We start from the raw sequence: 19,120 nt of genomic DNA on the forward strand, positions 1-19,120 counted from the left end.
TTTGTTTGGTCAACAGAAGAAAAGACTGAGGTGGGGCATACAGTCTTCGAAAATGTAGAAAGCCACGAGAGAATTATGGTAATCATTAAATTACAGTAGTTCAGCTGTCTCTTCAAGGTAGCATCTTGTCTGGCAGGGGCGTCTGGATGCGGTGTACCCTTGGTGTGTCCGTCCAGCAGGCAGAAGCTCACTTTGAGACCTGGATGCATTTTGGGTTATCCTGAGACAGTAGCTATCCATTTTCTTCTGTCTTTCAGGGAAGTGCCAGAAGGACCGTTTGAAAATTAATGCATTCCTTAAAATACAAAAATGCGCAGCCATTTCTCAGCGCACACCATGTAACAGTGACCACCGTGCTACGGCTCGTTTCTTTGCTGTTAAGAGTCTACCTCTGGAGTAAATGAATTTCCTTGAAAGGACACAGTAACCTTTTAATTTAATATGACATCATAACACTAAACACACTTGTATTCAAAGCAGTTTCAAATTTGCTGCCTGCATTGTTGCTGGGGAAATTGTTGCTTGTGGAGCATAAAAGATTCATTCAGAATGTGGTCTTCAAGTTGTTTCCAGCATCTAACACTTATCGGAATCCCAGAAAATTTACTCAATTCATATTACAGCAAGTTTTTTGCACACACACACACAAAAAATGTGCTGATTTGAGGAACTTATCCTTTTTTTTTTTTTTCTAATCTTGATCTGGTCTTGCAGATCCTGTATTTAGGGTTTTTTTGAGCAATGGGAAAAACTGTAGTTATGCATGTAAATGCCTCCCTTGTCTTAGTACTACTAAGACAGAGTTTTATTAGTATTTGAGAGTTTTAGTTTTTATTAGGATTAAAGAAATATTTTACTACATCTCAAACTTTTATCTGCCCTAATCTTTATATATCATACTATCATATAATTTGTTTATGTATGTGAATTATAAAAGCATCGGGGATTGCTAATTTGTTTTTATTTTTTTTTCTGAAGTGCCAGGAGTAATATAAGCAGTGAATGGGCACTTGATAGCATTGGGAAAAAGATCATAAAAGATCTATTTCAAGCTTATTATGTATGGAACGAAGAGAGATTTTAGAAATAACTCTTAAATCCTTGAAGGTTGCCGTATTTCACGTGTGTACTACAGAGGCTGTTCACACTGTGGCCAAAAGTCACCAGGAGCATCTGCACGATCAGAGCAAAAAGATCTTGATTAGAGAGACCAGACTGAACGGAGCAAAGTTGTCAGCTCTCCGGTTTCCTCATCTTTCCACCCGACCAGCACTTCCCATTACATTGTGTTATGAACCCACCTATTGAAGCTGTGGATGCAGGGGTTATTCCTTTCTAAAAAGGCCCATAGATAAAACTGTGAGTCATCCTGCTAATCCTGTGCCTGATTTTTGACCTGTTTTAGGGTTTTCTATAGCCTTCCATCACCATAGTTACGAAAAGTCATCTGTATAAACGTTTTCCATAGATTTCTTTGAGTTTTGCTCTTGTTACTGAGCTATCAAAAGCTCTCCTTGGATAGATGAAGGTTTGTATTATTCTGTATTCATTTGGTGAGACTGTCATGTTTTTCCATTTCAAATTTTAGTAGTTGCCAGATTTTACAATGTTTCTCTAGATTTAACTTACCAGATGTTTGTCTCACAGCTAGATTCCTTTAGCCAAAAATATTCTCAGTTACATTTAGATCTAAGGGATGCTGCCATAGTGGAGAATATCCTGAGATGAACTCTGTCGGGTAGCTAAGAGCCTGATTATCTTCATTAGTTACAAAATACTATTATTAGAACCATAAACTTGTTTGAACCATTTAAGCCCATAGTTTATGTAACAGGCACAGTTACCTACTGATAACATTTTTGCCAACTCTGTTATACCTAGGTAATGTCACCTTAGTTTTGGAGACGTAAAGAAGGAGATTGGAGTGGAACATACCTAGTTAGAAACACTGCTTGATTTGTTGTTTCTGTTGCAGGCTGCTCGGTTGATAAAAAGTGAAGTTTGTTGTCTCATTTAAGTAGCACTCCTGAACAAATAATGCAGATTTAATCTATGCAGTCTCTGCACAGCCACTTCTTACCCCTTTTGAATTGCAGGCTTTTTAGCGGTCAGATTCTTGTTCTCTCTGTGTAGTACCTAACACAAGACAAACAAGTCTTGGCTGACACCGTTGGCCTGGGTTGGGTAGGTGATCATCATGCTTTGAAGATCTAAGGTTCCACTGGGGAGATAGGCAAATTTGGAAGGAAGAGGGGGTTTTGTTCAGATTCACCCCGGGAAACAAGTGTGCTTGCTAGTGCTGTAGCTAACAGGAAGCAGCAATAGGTTGTGGCTGGGGACGAGGGAGCGCAACCACACCACACCTCTAGCTTCTGAGCAGAACCTCTGCTGCAGACACCCTCAGACTTCAAAGGCAGCTTCTGTCAGGACTTGCAGTCCCCTCGCACTCCGCTGCGAGTGGGTGTGAAACTGGCAATTAGACAAACACCACTGCTTCATAGCCCTACGATGTCTTCCCATGAAGCACAGAAGATGTTATTTTTCTCAGACCAGTTCTGTTTATTAGCATGTATGAGCTATGGAATTTTTTGGACGATTTCAGGAGCAATTATTCATTAGGAAGTAATGGCTGGATTCTGCCAATAGTGTCACAGCTATCAAATTATAGTAACTGATCCTAAATGGGGCTGCAGGGTATAGTATTAAGATGATACTGACGACTGTAGATGTATTAAGATGATATTGAGGATTGTAGGTTCGTCTGGATTTGTGTCAGTCCTTTGAGATCGCATTTAGTTCTGTGCTCTTTGCCCAGCAATAGTGACAGCAGAGGGAGGAGGCATAGGTTGAGAGTTTGTATGCTTTTTGAGGTGCTAATTCTGTAGCGTTCAGTGTGTCCCATATTTTCCTAGGGTTTTAATCCTGCAAGTGTTGGATAGAAGCAATGAAATGTGGCAAGTGTTCAAAAACTGAAGCATTTGTTGTGTTCTGTGACATACTGTGATTGATAGCAGAGAGGAGGAGAAAGTTTATCTTTAAAAACAGACTTAAGGAAATATCCTAGTGGTTTATTTTAAATGGAAGAATAGAAACCTTATTAGAGCTGTATTTGAAGATCGATGGAGCCAATTCATGTTTCTGACCTGTGTAACGTTGATTTTGGAACATGGTGAACATTACATGGAGAGGAAGGGTATTTGTTTATATCTAAATGAGGTGAAAGGGGTAGAAAAAGGAATTTTTAAACCTCCCAGATGGTTCTGTCCAGCCTGATCTTAGACCTTTGAGCTATGACTTGTTTTTTTGGCGGGGTGACTGAGTAGGAGGAGGAGTGAGGGAAAACCTGGGTATGGAAGTGGAAGGAGTTGGGGAGCTCCAAGGCAGGCTCACAGACAGGAGTTCGAAGGGGCTAGAATAGTCTGAAGAATGAGAATATCTTCCATGGAGGAAGGGCATTGCTGAGTGGAACTGGATTGAAAGGAAAAAATACAAGTTACAGAATCAGTAAAAGGCTCTCAGAGGGAGTTATTTTTCCATTGCCATTTATGATAAAATTGTCTTGTTTCATTCTCAAATGGAGATTGTAAAGCGGGAACCTTCTTTCCCGGTTTCACTTGTTTTCCCTTGTATCGCTTTATAACTTGTCTTCATGATAAAGTTTTGAAAAGACAGTGAAGTTCCTGACCAAAGAAGTAAAATTAAAGGAATGTCTTCCTATGTGTTGTCTTCCACCAGCTAGCATGTGGTCATAGGCACCAGCCTAGCCCATGGTCTTATATCACCATAGGCACCAGCTAGCCTATGGTCATCTTAGTCATAAGCAGGAATTAAAATAAAGGAATCTGAAACAATTCAAAGAAGTACAACACCTGGACTGAAGAGCTGCAAATGCATAACAGCTAATCTTCAATTTTCTGTTTTAGGAATTGATTTAACTTAAGGTTTAGGTCTTCCCAATTCGAGGTTCCCTGCCTCGAAGCTATGCGCTGCAATTCTGTTGCAGAATCATCATCTCGTCTGTAGGTTTCAGGGGTTAAAGCTTACTTCTGATGTGCCTTTATTTGGTGTATGTGAGGCTTTTATTCCTGGAAAAGTTAGTGTGCAAACATCCAAATGTAGCAATTAATTTAAGAGGAAGAAGGGAGAAAAATTGGCCAGCAGTTGAAACAAAATAGCTTAAACAGTAAATAAAATAAACAGGCTTGGAGCAAATCCAAGGAGGACAGCAAGGAACCAGTTCAAGCTGCATCCAACCAGCATACTTTGAAATGGTAATGTTAAGAGCAGTAGTTTATCTAGAGATTTTTTTTAAAATAGTCTTTTTAACCATTTTGCATGTTTGCTAGAGTGGGAAAGAACCAAAATAAAAACAAAATGCAAGTCCAGTTGCTTTTGCTCTTTGTTCTTGAATCCTGTAGAAGTTACTACACTAAGGCCAATAAAGAGTTTCAGGATTTTTGCAACAGCTGTTCAAGCTCTTCCATCTCTTTACGCCGGACAATGGCTCTCAAAAGAGTTAGATCAGCCTTTCCACTTTTTTTTTTTTTTTCAAATTTAATCAGATCAGGAAAAGAATAAACTTTGTAACATATTCTGGAGAAAAAAAGCTATAATAATGTCTTCTATTTATGCATCAATCTAATTAGCAGCTCTGAGGCTGGGAAGAATGGACAATAGTTCAGGAGAATGTTCATTCATTAAAGTTATAATTAAAATGGCAGGAAAAGTATTTAATGTATGGTGTAGATCACCTCACGAAGATCTAAGTCTGGCCAGTGCCTGGGACATAGGACAGTAGATGAGAGGTCTAAGACCTATTCTAGCACCTCTCTGTGTGTCATTAGCACATCCTTTCTTTTCTAAAGATAATGATTCTTAGCAGATACAAGCAGCTTTGAAAACTCATAATTTTGACATGCTGAAAACAACTGTGCTTTGTCAGAAAACATTAAAACTTTGTTGAGCGCAAAGTGATTATTTTTAAACCTTTGTCATAACATCTTTTCCCGTTCCTGAAACAAAAAAATGTTTGGTTCAGATTATGAACTTCCCATTTGTAAGTTCTTCTATTTTAAATGAGGGCCTTTTGGTTACTGGGTTTTATTTGGCATAGGCATCGCCCATGGAAGCAGCAGAACTTAGTCAGCAAGACTTGATCTTGTTTTTTGAATCCTAAGCAGCTAGTCCGTAAGTAATCCCCTCAGTGCTGTCCTTGAAGAGACCCTATGGACCTGCCTGTGTTTAGAGCACAGCGATCAGCACGCTGCCCAGAGCCCGTGCCCTAAATTTCTCCTCCGCCAGCCCAGGGTCCCAGAGCTTCGTTTGTGCGGGCCTGTGCTTTGTTACCATTTAATGGCTGCTGCTTAGGGTTGTGGGGATGTCCATTGAAACAGGTCCTGGGCCTGTGTGGTTGTGGCTGCCGGAGGGTTTGTCCACACTGCATTCAGGGTCTTAACCACAGCACAGTGTTGGTGCGACCGGGTTAGCTTTGGCCCAGCAGGGTAGGTGTTGATAATAGGTCAGTCTTGGTGTGAGCTCTGTGCAGCCTTGTTTGCGATGCTCCTGAGGCAGGGGTTTAATGTCAGAGCTAGCTGGCTTAAAATAGCAGTTTTCAAACTTGGAGTTAGGGATGGATGACAGGGCACGAAACTTATCTTGGGTGGAGCATTGGAAACCCCAAAGATATGCTCTTATGCACATTTCTTTCCATCCCTTTCCCCCACCCTCCCTCTTGGCAGTCACGGGGGGTGTTGCGTGTATTTTGAACCGGTGGCTTTGGAGCTGCTCGATGCCTGAGGCAGCCTTCCTGAAGGAGCCTGCACTGACCCGGCCAAGGCCTGGTGACACTGGATTATAGATGGAAGAAGTAATTCTCCCATGGGTGTTACATGAAATAATTTTTAAAGAAGTGATGCTTGTGGATCTGGAATGTAGTGGCTCGAGGTAGAAAAGGGTTAGTCCAGAGGTGAGGGGAGCTAGCTGCTGGCTTGAGCAGCGCAAGAGGGAAGGAGCTGCTGCCCAAAGCGGAGGTGCGAGCCTGGGGAGTTGGGCCAGAGCCAGATCAACAGGCACGGCAGGAGCTTTGTTTGCTCTGGGCAGGGCAGATGGAGTCAGAAGGGAAGGCAGAGAAAGCATCGGTACTAAAACAGCTGAGGGGGAGATGCAAGGGACGAGATTTTGAGATAGGCAGAACATGGAGATGTGTGGGGCAGAGACCCACATCATTGCAGGAAAAAAGGCAGCGTGCCTGAGAAAATGCTCTCCTTCAGCTTACTTGGGTACATACTCAGTGTGTATCTGACCCCCCAAGCGTGGCACAGAGGACTACGGACGCTGTGGTTTCATGAACCGAAGTCTGGTGACAGCAGTAACGTCCGAGGGCTCCCGCTCCCCCCTGCGCGGTCCTCTGCTGTGCTGCAGCTGTGCTCGGGGTTGTTCGTAAGGCGATGCTGTGAACCAGATAGTCCCCGATGGGTTTTGTTTAGCCTGCACGAGTTCAGGTTTGCAGCGCTGGCACGACTGAAGCAGCAGCGTGGTGGGGGGAATACCGAGGGACTGCAGAAAGGCTGCGTCTGAAGTCTGGCACGTGCCTTTGATGGTTTCTGCCTGAAGCCATGCCTTCAGTGGGCAGAGACCCTGCAGCGGTACCTCCAGAGTCGCATCAGGCGTTACTTATCTCCACTCAGTGCTTGCTACAAACTCTGGTGTGTGCTTTTTATTTTTTATTATTCTGTTTTCCTGCTGGCTGGCGACACCTGCCTCCAGCCATCTCTCGCAGAGCAAAGCCCATACTCCCATCTTTACGGCCAGCCAGCAGCAGTTGATGGCCAGAGATGGAGTTCAGCTGGAAGCGAGGGACAGTGTGTCCTTTCTACCCTCCTACAGCAGCATGTGGCGCAGAAAGCGGAATGGTCTCGTCTGGGCTGTTTGGACGACAGCGCTCTCTTCGTTAAAGCAACCGATTGCCAAGACTAAGAGATTTATCATGTGAAATTGTTCTGTTCTGAATAACTTAATTAGTGCTTAAATTTTGTCTTTTGTGGGTGGTGGTTTGATGGTGAGATTTGTACTGTGTTTTTATTCTATAGCTTTATCTTTTTTTACAAAAAAGGTGTACTCAATAGGAGAAATTATTCCCCATACATGTGGTAATGAAGATAAAGGTGAATGTGTTTTTGTCTTTTGCAATGCAAAGCAAGAACAGCCCTCTAGTGGTCACGGGTCTAAAAAAAGCCATATGGGGAATTTTCTTCATCTCACCCAAGCAATATTGCAATAATTGCTTTCTGAAGGATTCTCTAGTAAGGAAACCATACACGATGAAAGTTTTTTCCCTTCTCCTTGACATTATCATGCTTCTAGATTGAGTAACTAAGATAATATTTGCAATTTAGTCATGTAATTGGCAACTTCAGACTGTGCATCTGGGGAGCTTTCACTTAACTGACTTAACTGTGCACGTTAATAATGATGGCAATTATTTATTGAATAATAGACTATTGGGTTTCTTAAGTAGCTAAAGCACCGAGCTGTGGAACAAAGACTAGCATAAATTACCATCAACTATATGACACAGTTTGTTCCTGAAACCACAAAATGACGCCTTCATTTTGTTCACTTTTATGTAATTCTTTTTTTTTTTTCTTTTTGAATTCTTCTCAACAGCCCAGTGACTTCTCGGTATCTCTAAAGGCGTCGGGGAAGAACAAACATTTCAAGGTGCAGCTCGTGGACAATGTCTATTGTATTGGGCAGCGTCGCTTTAATACTATGGATGAGTTGGTGGAACACTACAAAAAGGCTCCCATCTTCACCAGTGAACACGGGGAAAAGCTATATCTTGTGAAAGCACTTCAGTGACGTTGAAGATGGACTTGGCCGCCTGGGCCTCTTATAACTTACAAGCCTTAGGTCCTAAATTCACTTTTATAGAGCAGAGCAATATCTGAAGCAGGCTTAAGGAATAGGCTCTTTCTAAAGTGTTTGCTCTGTCGGTTGCTGTTTGTCCTTTTTTTTGTTTGCCTCTTTTTGTGTTCCAGTTCTGTTAATCTCCGACCACCTCTCTTCAGGTTGAGAGTTTCCCTTGGGTGGCCGTGGCGAGCACTCACCTTCCCGGCTGAGTTCAAAACTCCCCTCCCCTGTGTACGTTTACATAGTTAGCTCAGAACAAGGAGGGGCGTTTTCAATTCAAACCAGCGTTAATCTGTTCAGATTGCTCACGCAGGCAGAACTCTCCATTCAGAGACATCGGGCACAGTTTGAATGCACTGAAGCTGCAGCTACTTAAGTGAGAGAGAGTAGACATAACAGTTGTGGCTGTGAGTTCTGTAGCTATATCGCTTACCGAGTAGTATATGACAAAACTCCTAGTTCCTAGAAGCACTCTTTACACTGTACTCTGCTATTACATTGCCTCTCTGACTCTTTGTAAAGAGTACACTAATTAAAAGCATTTTGTAATAGTACTTCTTAAACTACTATGGTAAGATTGTAGTAAAAGAAAACTATCTAGTGTATTTTGGTCTGTAATTGCAACAAAGAGAAATTTTATTTGAAAGTTGATTACTAGAGAAAGAATCATTGAATTGTAAAGGCTGAATGTTTTGGTAATCTACAACCAAATGTGCCATCCACATAATGCTTTTTCCTCTTGCCCTTCTGCTTGTTTGAATTAAACCATTATGTATTTAATTCTCAAAGTAATATGTATCTGTAGCTGATTGTTGACACTAATACAGAAGATTAATAAAAACTGATCTTGGGGCGGGGTGGGACGGGCTACCAACACTATATATATATTTGCTTTACGGAAAGAAATCTTCGGGTTTTACAGAGGATGGCGTGGTTGGTAGGAAGAGGGACACAGAATGTTTATGAAGAAAATGCATTTTTCTCTTTTCTTTACATTTAAACTCCTTTATGGTTTAAATATACAGTCTTTAGATGGCACATTCCTGAGATTGAAGAAGGGATCGTGAGATCTCAAAATCTTGCATACTCAGTTTTTTGGATATTGTAATAAAAAAGGTATTATGTCATGATGGAGTACTGGATTTATCCTTGGGTGGTAGTCCTGGTGTTGCTTTAGCAAGGTGAAATAGAATGAATAATGAATTTGTTTGTCTTGGAATTTATGTGGCCTAAAAAGAAAAATTCTGCGACTGCAGAGGACAGTTTGATATGAGGCAGTGTCTAATAAGCTCCGTGTTACTTGTTTCTGTGATAAGTAAGTCTGTTCATAGCTTTAAAGAAAACTGCAAGATGGAGCTGTTTCCTGGTACCTTTTTGCTATTAAAACATGTTCCTTACCTATTCTGTATTTCAGCCAGTGGTAGTACAACTACCTCTGTGCGTAACTCCGGTGTAGGTTAAGCAGACACCAGCGTTGTCTGACTTGCTTTGGTGTAAATCATACCACTGCCAGGAGACTGCACTAGTACGTCTGCGGATGAATTGCAGTCTTGCTCAGACCCGAGAGGCAAGTACAATTTTTGAAAACTATTTTCCCACCACTCTTGAAATCTTATTTCTGTAAGGTTATCTGAATTGACAAGTGTATTTGAATTAACGACTGTATTTTTCTGTATATGCATTTACTAAAAATTGGGCAGTGACACTTCTGCTTGGTCCAGCGTAATGAAGGAAAGCAGTGATTCAGAGCAATCCAGAATGGTCATGCGTTATCCTGAAGAGCACCTACCCATGACTATCTTCTAAGAATGTAGAAGCTTTCCTTAGGAAGTTGGTGAGAAGTACCAGTTGCTTACAAGCTACCTACAGAAGGACTCCACAGTGGGCTGCTTCTTGAACTTGCTAAGTGAATTCTGCAGAGAATGCAGGTTTTTGCCTTCTAATACATAGTTCTTTCTTTAGGTAAATTTAAGCACGTGCCAAGTATGGCAATGATGTTAAGAAAGTCAACTATATGTTGTATGAGCATTTTGAGGTTTGAGTGAATTGCTTTTCAGTCTCATTGACTTTTTGTAGTATTTGGAAAAATGATATATGGGAATGGTTTTCTTTTTCAGTAAACTGATTTCTGCAATTACTCTTTCATGCCCCTTGTTCATTTTTCTGAAAGGTTCCCCATGTTCTCTGTTCCAGGAGCCTTTGTATGCCTCTTGCAATCCTTTTTTTCACTTTTTTTTATAGTCCCTTTTTTACAAGCTCTGTTCCTAACCCCTTTCTAGTCTTAGTAGCTTAGAACTAAATTAAATAGACATATAAGTGAAGTTTCTACCATATGCTTTATATTTTAATGGATTTATCAAATCTTTTTTTTTTTGGTTATCTCATCCTCTGTAAATGGCTTCTGTGTATTGAGGTGTGAATTGTTAAAGTATTTTGTTTTGGAAGCAGTTAGTTAATTTACGACCCAGCAGTGTGAATGACTAGCTCCAGTTAATTTTTTTTTAAACAAGCCTCATCTTGTTTTTGCCCACGCTGTATTTAATCAACATGCTCTCCATTCAACAGGTTCATTAATAGTTCTTCAGTTGTTCCTGTCTTTACTAATGGAGATAAGTTGCTGCAAGTTTTGCTGCCTTTTTGACCTCATTTGCTGGATTGGGCCTAAGCATTAACAATCTTCAGTACTAACTGCTTAATAAAAGGGCAATAGACATGGATTTTATTTTTATTTTCCTATTTTATACGTACCTTTCTATCATTTGACAAAACCTCACCCTTATTTTTTGACTACTTAAAGCCTCTTTGTCAAAGCTTGGGGTTGGGGGTGTGGGTTTTTTTTTTAAGATGAGAGGAATTGTGGTGACCTGAGTTTCTTCACCCACAGTTTTCATTAAAGGCTCAAATAATTTCTGATGGAGTGGAAGTGGTGATTTTTCTTTATGGTTTTCAGTCTGGCTTTTCCCATCATACCTGGTTTGTATAGGTGCATAAGTTGTACTTTTAAGTATTATTCCTGTACAGCTGTTAATGTTTCTTGCCTTGCTGGTGTTTACATAGGAATGTGAATGAGTCGTCTGAATCCATAGCAGTTGCTGTACTTTCCATGCAGTGGCAGAAACTTGAGATCCATATTTTCACTTTTAGCTCCATGAGCTTGTTGATGAGCTCCCTCTTCCAGTTATCTCGACCTTTTGTGGTATCACTGAATAGTAGACACAAAAAGGTGGTCAAAATCCTGTCACTTCTAACTTACACATCATAGCCCATCTGTTCTGTAGCACTCCTATTCTGAGGATGTTTTATTTAAAGGATGCTGTGGTAGCTGTTCTTCATAAATATCTACAGTTTCTGTGATAAGTCCTAGCTTTTATGCTGTTCAGTCCTATGAAAGTATGCTTGTATGAGACATTTTCCAAGGGGTGGAGAGACTAGTGTTACGCCAGCCACTCGAGAGTGCTGTGTAGCCCTGCGCCAACTGGGAGCGCTGCTCTTTGCGCAAGCGCCTGCACTGCCACACTGCTGTTACTGATGGTGGTATTTGGCCAAAAACGTTGGAGAGCTTCAAGGTTTACACTGCTTTGCAGATAAATGCACGCAAGCTTCTGCACAGGTCCCAAACCAGGCAGCTGCTAGCCAGATCCAAATTGGAAGAAGCGTGAACCCGTGGCATGGTGCTGAGTCTCAGCCTGAGTGTCTTGCAGAGAAGTACAACAGAGACACTTCATACAGCTGTGCAGCGTTCAGCCGGCTTGGGGCGTCTGTCAGCAAAAGACTGCGCAGTTGGGTACCAGGTAGCCACAGCTGACCTGATTCAGTACTGAGGGTAGTCATGTGTTAGGTGGGGACAAATTATTAAAGGATTAATCTAAGAGTGAACCAAGAGCATGCCAGGTAAACTCACGTGGATCTACTGTATTATAAAAGCAAAGGGTTTGCTTAGTCTTTGCTTTTGGGGAGAGGAGAGAAGAGGCAATAAAGACGTGCGGTTGGGTAATTAACGTGAATATATGAATGGACTGTAAAGTCCCACTCTGGAATGATTCTGTTTAGTGTTCTTTGTTCAGATATTTTTGTCTCATAAATTTCGATGAAATCCTTAAAGTTTACAGCTGTTCTTCCAAGCCTTTATTGTAGCTTTTCTATACTGTAAAGTTTGCTGCCTGGTTTAATGGTTTCACTAAGGATAAATAGAGATCTTCCACACTTAGAATGATACCTTTTATTATAACACAAAGTTGAAGTACTTTTAAAATACCACTATACAATTTTACTTATAAAAATGAGTCAGATTTTGCCTAAATTGTAAATCAAAAACTAGAAAAGGGATCACACTTCTTTTGGATTCGGTCTGGCAATTTAGTGGCAAAAGCTACTAAATAACATAAAGGGCTTTCATTCCTTCTTGGTCTTAAACTGGTTTAATTCAGTGGTTTAAAAGTAAATGAAACCTGTGCAATCTCCAGAATCTGAATCTGATGAGTTCTGTTTTCTTACTCCAGTGGGATGGGATGACTCATTTTTAAATGGAAACTTGTTAACATATTTATACTGATAAGCCGTGAAAGGTGTATTGCTGAAGTAACTCTCAGCTCTTAAAATGCACTAGGAACTGTGAATCTTTCCATTCCTTTCTCTTCAGTACATCCAAAATTCAGTGCCTTTTTTAAGAAGTGGAAAAGTGTAAACCAGCAAGAGTACAGGGTGCACAGTCCTGAGTAGTGTTATAAATCGCCTGGACCATGTGAATGAAAGGTTTCAGAGTAAAAGGAGGATGCAGGTAAATGCTGCTGTTCATCCACTAGTTGCTCCTAGGTGGAATAGGCTTTTAAATAACAAGTAAATCAGTTGTGCAGTACGATTCTAGAAAATATACTGCAATTGCAACCCTAATGTGCACCAACCTTAGTATGTGATAACAATGCCTAATATGTGTGTGTTCCTGTGCTGGTCTCTTGCAAAAGCAATGGCATAGTCTTTTTCTCTATTTTAGGTGGGTATTCACATCTATAGCTGTTGGATATAGTTATAGTTTGTTGGAAAATCCAACACACAGAACGTTTTTTGACCTAAATTGACTTAACGTGAAATATAACCTATATATAATATACCTAAAACTATAATATTTGCTGGTCCTTTGCATGCTTCTGGAACCCTATGCTACTTTTGTATTTAAAAATGAAAGTTTTTCTGGCATATTCTTGGTGTTTCTTTTCTTGTTATAAAATAGATTGCCTCCCCTCTTGTTATTTGAAATACCTACCCAAGCTCATACGGAAGCTGACTAACAGAAGTGACGTGTAACCATTGACAGATTAGACAAGTTTTTCCTTGCATTTTCTTTCATATGTTGTAATATTAAATGTTTTAGGAGTGGGAGGTTAAAAAAAAAAAAAAAAAAGAAAGAAAAAAGAAGACTCTCTAACTTGACAGATTATCTTCAGCAGTGGGAGTCCACAGTTATTAGGAAAAAGTAACAGGTAAGAAATGTTATTTTCTATTTTCTTAAGTGAATTTAGTTTGGAATTTAGCTTGACATCATATGGCACTAGTGCATGAAGTATTACAAAGGTTAACAAATTAATGCTGACTTGGATCCAGTTTAACGAAGGAATGAATCTCAGTTGTTAATCTCAATGTCCTACTCTAGAAAATAGTAGTAATCTTCAAAAGGGGAGAACTGTGATTTTTTTCTTGGTGGTGCTTTTTTTGTTTTGATTTTTGAGGGAAGACTTCAAAAGAGGTGTCTTGCTCCAGTTTTCAAGCCAAATTTTGCTTCTGAGCTTCTTCCCGAGAAGCATCTCTCTGGCTGTGAGCCAGGCCACAGAGAATATGTTAACTGGAATTATTCTCCCAGCTGTAAGTGAAACTGTGGTGATGAATAATGGGTTACTTTTTTTTTTTAATTTAAATTTTGATCGCCATTAGATTGGATACATACATCTCTATGGTAATTAATTAGTGGGTTCCGTGGGTTACTGACTTAGCTTTTCACCTGGGTTCAACTCTGTCAAGTTAAAATAAGCTTGATGAGTTGGTTTTTTTTTTTTTTTTGGTTCCTTTTTATGTCACTGAACCAGTAGTGCATTCAGTGCAATTATAATTTGTAATGCAAAGAAGCCCTTCAGTTGTGGGTGGCTGGTATGTTTGGAATACTAAGTCCATAGATGATAATGATAATACGGCTATAAAGAATCACGGGTAAGGGCACCAGCAAACAGGCAGAGAGAACAGGCTCTTCAGGGATCATGAAGCAAGTATCTGATGGTTTGTCTTTGGAGAATTAGGATGTTTATTTTCATTTGAATATGTATAGCTAATTTGTAAAAGTGAAGCTTAACCCTTTTTTGATGTACAGTCTGTTTATTCAGAAGTAAATTCCAGGAATTAGCATTGCAGGAGGGAAAGTGGATGTTGAGGCTTTAAGAAAAGTGAAGGATACTGGTGTTTGTGGCTGCTTTCCTACTGAAAATCCTTACAGGTTTATATCCCAGTGAAAAGTGGGATACTCTGTGATACTTGGTATTGTACCACTGTTGGCCCAACTTTGTGCTGGCATAATCTGTCTCCACTGAAGACGAGGTAACTGTGATTATGTTAGAAGAGATTTCCATAACGTAGTCAAGGTTCTTGTGCAACTGGCTTGGGCTAAGCACAGAGTTCAAGGTGAAGAGCAAGTTGTTAAATGAGTGTTCACCAGTAATGGATGGGTGCCATAGAGAACTCTTTTAATCCAGTTATTTTTGTCCTTTGCTCTTACTAATTCAATGGTGGGTGCTGACATTCTCAGTGTTTGATGTTCTGTGTTAATAAGGCACAGAGTTGTTTCTTGTGCTAACAGGTAACTTTGATCAGATGTGCCACTTCTCTGGCTCATCTCTGTGAAATCATTCTGCTGTGAAATTCAGGATGGTTTAAGAGAAATTATGTCATTTTTTTTTAGCTGGCATGTCTGATGCGGTATATAGCACACCTACGTTGTCAGCCTTCTGATGCTCTTTGGTGTAACCTCTTCGGCAAAAATGAGAAGTCTGAGCATGTTTCAAAAGTTAGCAATCTCAGCTGAGTCCTTTGCTGTGTGGTGAGTGTTAGATTACCAGTCATGGGCCCCTTGATAGCAATATCTCATGTTTTTTAACTGTCGTCTTTGAGACTTGTCTTCCTAAATTAACATCAGATTTGTGGGGTTTTTTTTCTTTTTTTTATTCTTTCCTTTTTTTTTTCCTCCACCTTTTCCTCAAAAATGCACATGCATCTGTCCTTGGCAGTCCTGTTACTTCCCGGAAAGTCTCCTTGGCCGTTAGAAGCTTTGTGGACCATTTGGAACAACAGCATTTCCATCCAGTGTTGGCTTAATGGGAAATAATACCCTTCTTGATGAATTGCATGATCCTGTGGTGGGGCAGATAAGAACCAAAGGTGCTTTCCTAGTGCTAGTTCTTGGGAGCACTTTGTGCTAACGGAATGAAATTTTTTGTTTCTTAAAAAAGAAACAAAAAAAGGCAACAGGTTACAGTTCTGGTTTAAATCAAATCACTTTGTAAATGCTTGTGAATCATTTTAGATCTGTAAGAATGGAGAAGCTCGTTATATAATGCAATTGCAGGAACTACTTTAGTTACAGATGGAAGGAGGAGACGGCTTTCCTCAGCATTAGCAGAACATTAATTCTGCAATATTCGTAGAATTTTTGAAAAACAGATGCAACCACCTTCAGAAACATATCCGAAACCAAGCTGCACATGCTAAATGCAGTTCTGAACCTTTGAGGGTGGGGCACCATGCAGTCATCTAGCTTGAATTTTTGTTATTTTTCTGTTAACTGCAACAATTTTACTTTTATGATGACTCAGATGAATGAACTTTTCTTGTGTGTTTTCTAGTGCAGTTGCATGTGGTCTGGCATCGCTTCCATTCAAGCTGGTTGAGTTTCCAGGAATCCTGCTTGTCCTGTGCTTTGTTCTGCACTGCCTTCCTGCCCCATTTGTACTTGGTCTCCCACTCTGCCTTTTCTCCTTTCCTCCTCTGTTTTATCTCTTGTGCCCTAAAGCTTCTCAAGTTTTTCAGCTCCTCTTTCCTTTCTTCAGTTGTCTCTCCTCTCCCTCCATTTTCAACATTTAGTATTTAGAGCCTACCTAATGGACAGGAAAAATGCTGTACTCTACGCTTCTCCCTTACACATCCAGCTTGCAGAGAAGCAAGCCCACTTCCTTGGGTGGAGCTGTCTTTGTGCTGTGGGCACAGCAAGGAATAGGCCGTCAAGCGACTGTATTGCTTGAGCAAACCTGTTCTTATCATTTGCAGAGGTGATTCGTTGGACGATATAATCCCAGCCTAAATCAGCAGCTTGACTTTAGGGCTTCAGTGCGTGTGTTCTCACTGTGGAAGACTTGGTACTCAAACAGGCTAAGGAGCTGCAACTCTGAAACAGGGAGGGGAAAAGGACATGGTCTGTATTTCCGCATGTTTACCCCAAATGTCGTACAGCTTGCTCATCAAAACAGGGGCAGTGAAATTCATACATTATGTTGGTATTTGTGGGTGGTTGCCTACCCCTTTTTTCCTGCTTGCCTAAGTTTCTTCTCCTTGACCTACTGCATAGTATTTTCCGGTACTGAAGAGAGAAAATACCAAGGATTCCTCCAAGAGAGTTGCAATTCAGCAGTAAGCAGTTTTTGTGAGATCTGATTTGCTTGAAGTACATCGATGCATAGTTAGGCTGACATAGTGGAGATGTTATGCTGGGATATAACTATAACACTGAGTTGTAGTTGTAAATGACAGTTCGTACTGTTTATTGGGACTATTATAATTATGGAATCTGCTATAAATCTTCATTCAAAAACCTGATACTGTAAACAAAGCCCTTTAATTAAAAAAGAAAAAAAATACCCCCCGGCCCACGTACAAAAGGAAGGAACAGCTCAAACCGAAGAGAGCAGCCAAAATAATTGCTGTGTACTGTACAATGATGATGGAGAGCACAGAGCATACACCAAGGAGCCATGGAAATGAAGCATTATAAAAGGACTGGTGACAGATAATGCTATTAGGAGTGCACTCACCCACGCGAATGCGATGATACATATGTTGGCACCAGTGAGCAGGAGGGAAGTTCAAAATGATTGCACAAGGCGTTTGCTAAGGGACCAGGCTCCGCAGGGTCATGCTGGAGGAACTTCAGTTTCGTTCTGAAGCAGTTCTTGCTTTTTCTCTCGATCTGCTGAGAGCGAGTATAAACAGCAGTGGGCTTGAATAAGCAGTCAGCCTCTGCTTCTGTGGCAGGAATTGAAGACATCTAAGAAATCCCCTTTGTCCCGGATAGATGTGTGTGTGCACATGTTTACTTTCCCTCCATTGAAAAGATTTCTTCAAATTTGAATTGTTCCAGAACTAACTCGCTTATCCTTTCAGAATCACTGCACACCTTTCCATAGCAGGGTGATCGCTGGGGAAAGGTTTGATTACATTTGAACATGTGTGCAGACTTGCCCTAGACTGCACATGGGTGACTAATCCTTGATGAGCTCAGTGCTCTCTGAAGGGAGAGAGAGTGTTTGAACAATGGCCGTTGTGCCCATGATTGCATTAAAAGTCTTCTACTCTTCCACCTTCCCCACCACACTGATTGCTTGGGGACACATATCCCTGTGGTTTCTGCGATCTGTTTTGCAGCCCTGATTCTTGTTCAAATTTATTCCAACTTTAAGTTTGGTGCTTGGAAAAAAAACCCTTGAGCCTGCTTCTCCTCACACCAGCCTTTCCCATTGAATATGAAAAATTGCTGCACTTGTGTAGTTGTACACATGCCAGCCAGGGAACCTGGTTGTCCACTGCCATAACCAGATGAACGCGTTGCCTGCCATCAGCATCCAGAAAATAAAGGATTGCTCCATCACCAGTGGAACAGCAGTATGAGGCTCTATGTCGAGCCTATGTCATTCCCCATCTACATGGATATGAGTTGGATTGGAAGCTGATGATGTGTAAAACTTGATGAGAAGAGGTAAAACATGGTGCGTGTCAGTTCTTCAATTGGCTCTTTTAAATGCAGTGGTTGTAATGGCTGTGCTGGCCCTCCTATAACCATACAGTTGTAATAGTAGACTTAGCAGTACACGTGTGTGTACGCTTTTAGCATGGTGCTCTGAACTAATTCTTCCTTGGGCTTTGGATTGCTGTGCTTCCCGGTGATGAAAATCACACCCATCATTTACTGGCCTGAAAAAGAAAGCGGAGATACTTTCCCAAACACTTGGATCTGTGACAACAGAAATTAGGCAGAACAGTATTTTGAAATTAAGCTATGATAAATTGTCATCTAGACAGCTCGAGATTTGCATGCTCATCTAAGATGACAGCCAGGTACTGCAAAGGAGGAGTTAATGAAGATGCTTCTTTCTCTGAATGTCGTTCACCCTTCCTGTAAGCCTTGGTGTTTCCAGCCCATAGGGAAGTTTGACAATGGTTCCTCCCCTCCTTATTTCTTGCCCTAGAACTCAGGAAACTGGCCAGTCTTGGTACTGTCTTCTGGTAAATGCTTACAATTTACACTCGCCACAAGTGTTGAATGTTAACATACTTCAGCAAGATTCTTGTGTAATTATGCAAGCACAGACACAAAATTACTGACCCTCAGTCCTGCTGCCTACACTGGTAAGCATGCATGTGCCTCTGCATATATATTTTTTTAACATTTTTCTTTCAGGTGTTAGAACATGATAGTATTTACTTAATTTTTTACATGTTTTTGTAGACTTCTAGCTGATTCTTTGTGTCCATGACTGGTTCCCATAACTAGATACTGCATACGGATTCATATCCTTTATCTGGCACCCTGATTGTTACTTTGATAATACTTCAGTTTTTAATGGGCAGTGGCCATGAACTGAGATGCAGAAAGAGAAAATAATTTGCAAAGAGCCTTGCAACATTATGCAATAACCACAAAGAGCATCAACATTTACTTTGCATGTTTTCTGTGGGCTTATACCAAGGCAGGCTGAAATTTAATGGAAAGATCAAAGTGACTAGACTTGGCTTTGGATCAAACTCTAATACAATTCATTTCTTACTGACTTTTGTTTGATATCAGAAAGTATTAAGGCACTTACCCTTATGATTTTAAGAGGCCTAATTTTAGAGGATAGAGGGGATCAGAAATGTTAACTTCTGTTCCAGAGCAGCTGGCTGAATTATACATCTGTGTTTT

General features: G+C 40.6%; 1 protein-coding gene across 3 annotated transcripts in view; it reads left to right on the plus strand.

Annotated features, from left to right (window-relative positions):
- NCK2 (NCK adaptor protein 2) overlaps window positions 1–9,038 on the plus strand; it is an 87,598-nt gene extending 78,560 nt beyond the window's left edge. For all 3 annotated transcript variants that reach the window (XM_075136185.1, XM_075136176.1, XM_075136194.1), the window contains exon 5: window positions 7,666–9,038. In XM_075136185.1, coding sequence (XP_074992286.1) covers window positions 7,666–7,860 — 195 coding nt within the window. In that variant the 3' untranslated portion in view covers window positions 7,861–9,038. The remainder of the gene's footprint in view (window positions 1–7,665) is intronic.
- The last annotated feature ends 10,082 nt before the right edge of the window (window positions 9,039–19,120 follow it).

Source organism: Calonectris borealis, chromosome 1 (genome assembly GCF_964195595.1).
Source record: "Calonectris borealis chromosome 1, bCalBor7.hap1.2, whole genome shotgun sequence".
NCBI lineage: Eukaryota > Metazoa > Chordata > Aves > Procellariiformes > Procellariidae > Calonectris > Calonectris borealis.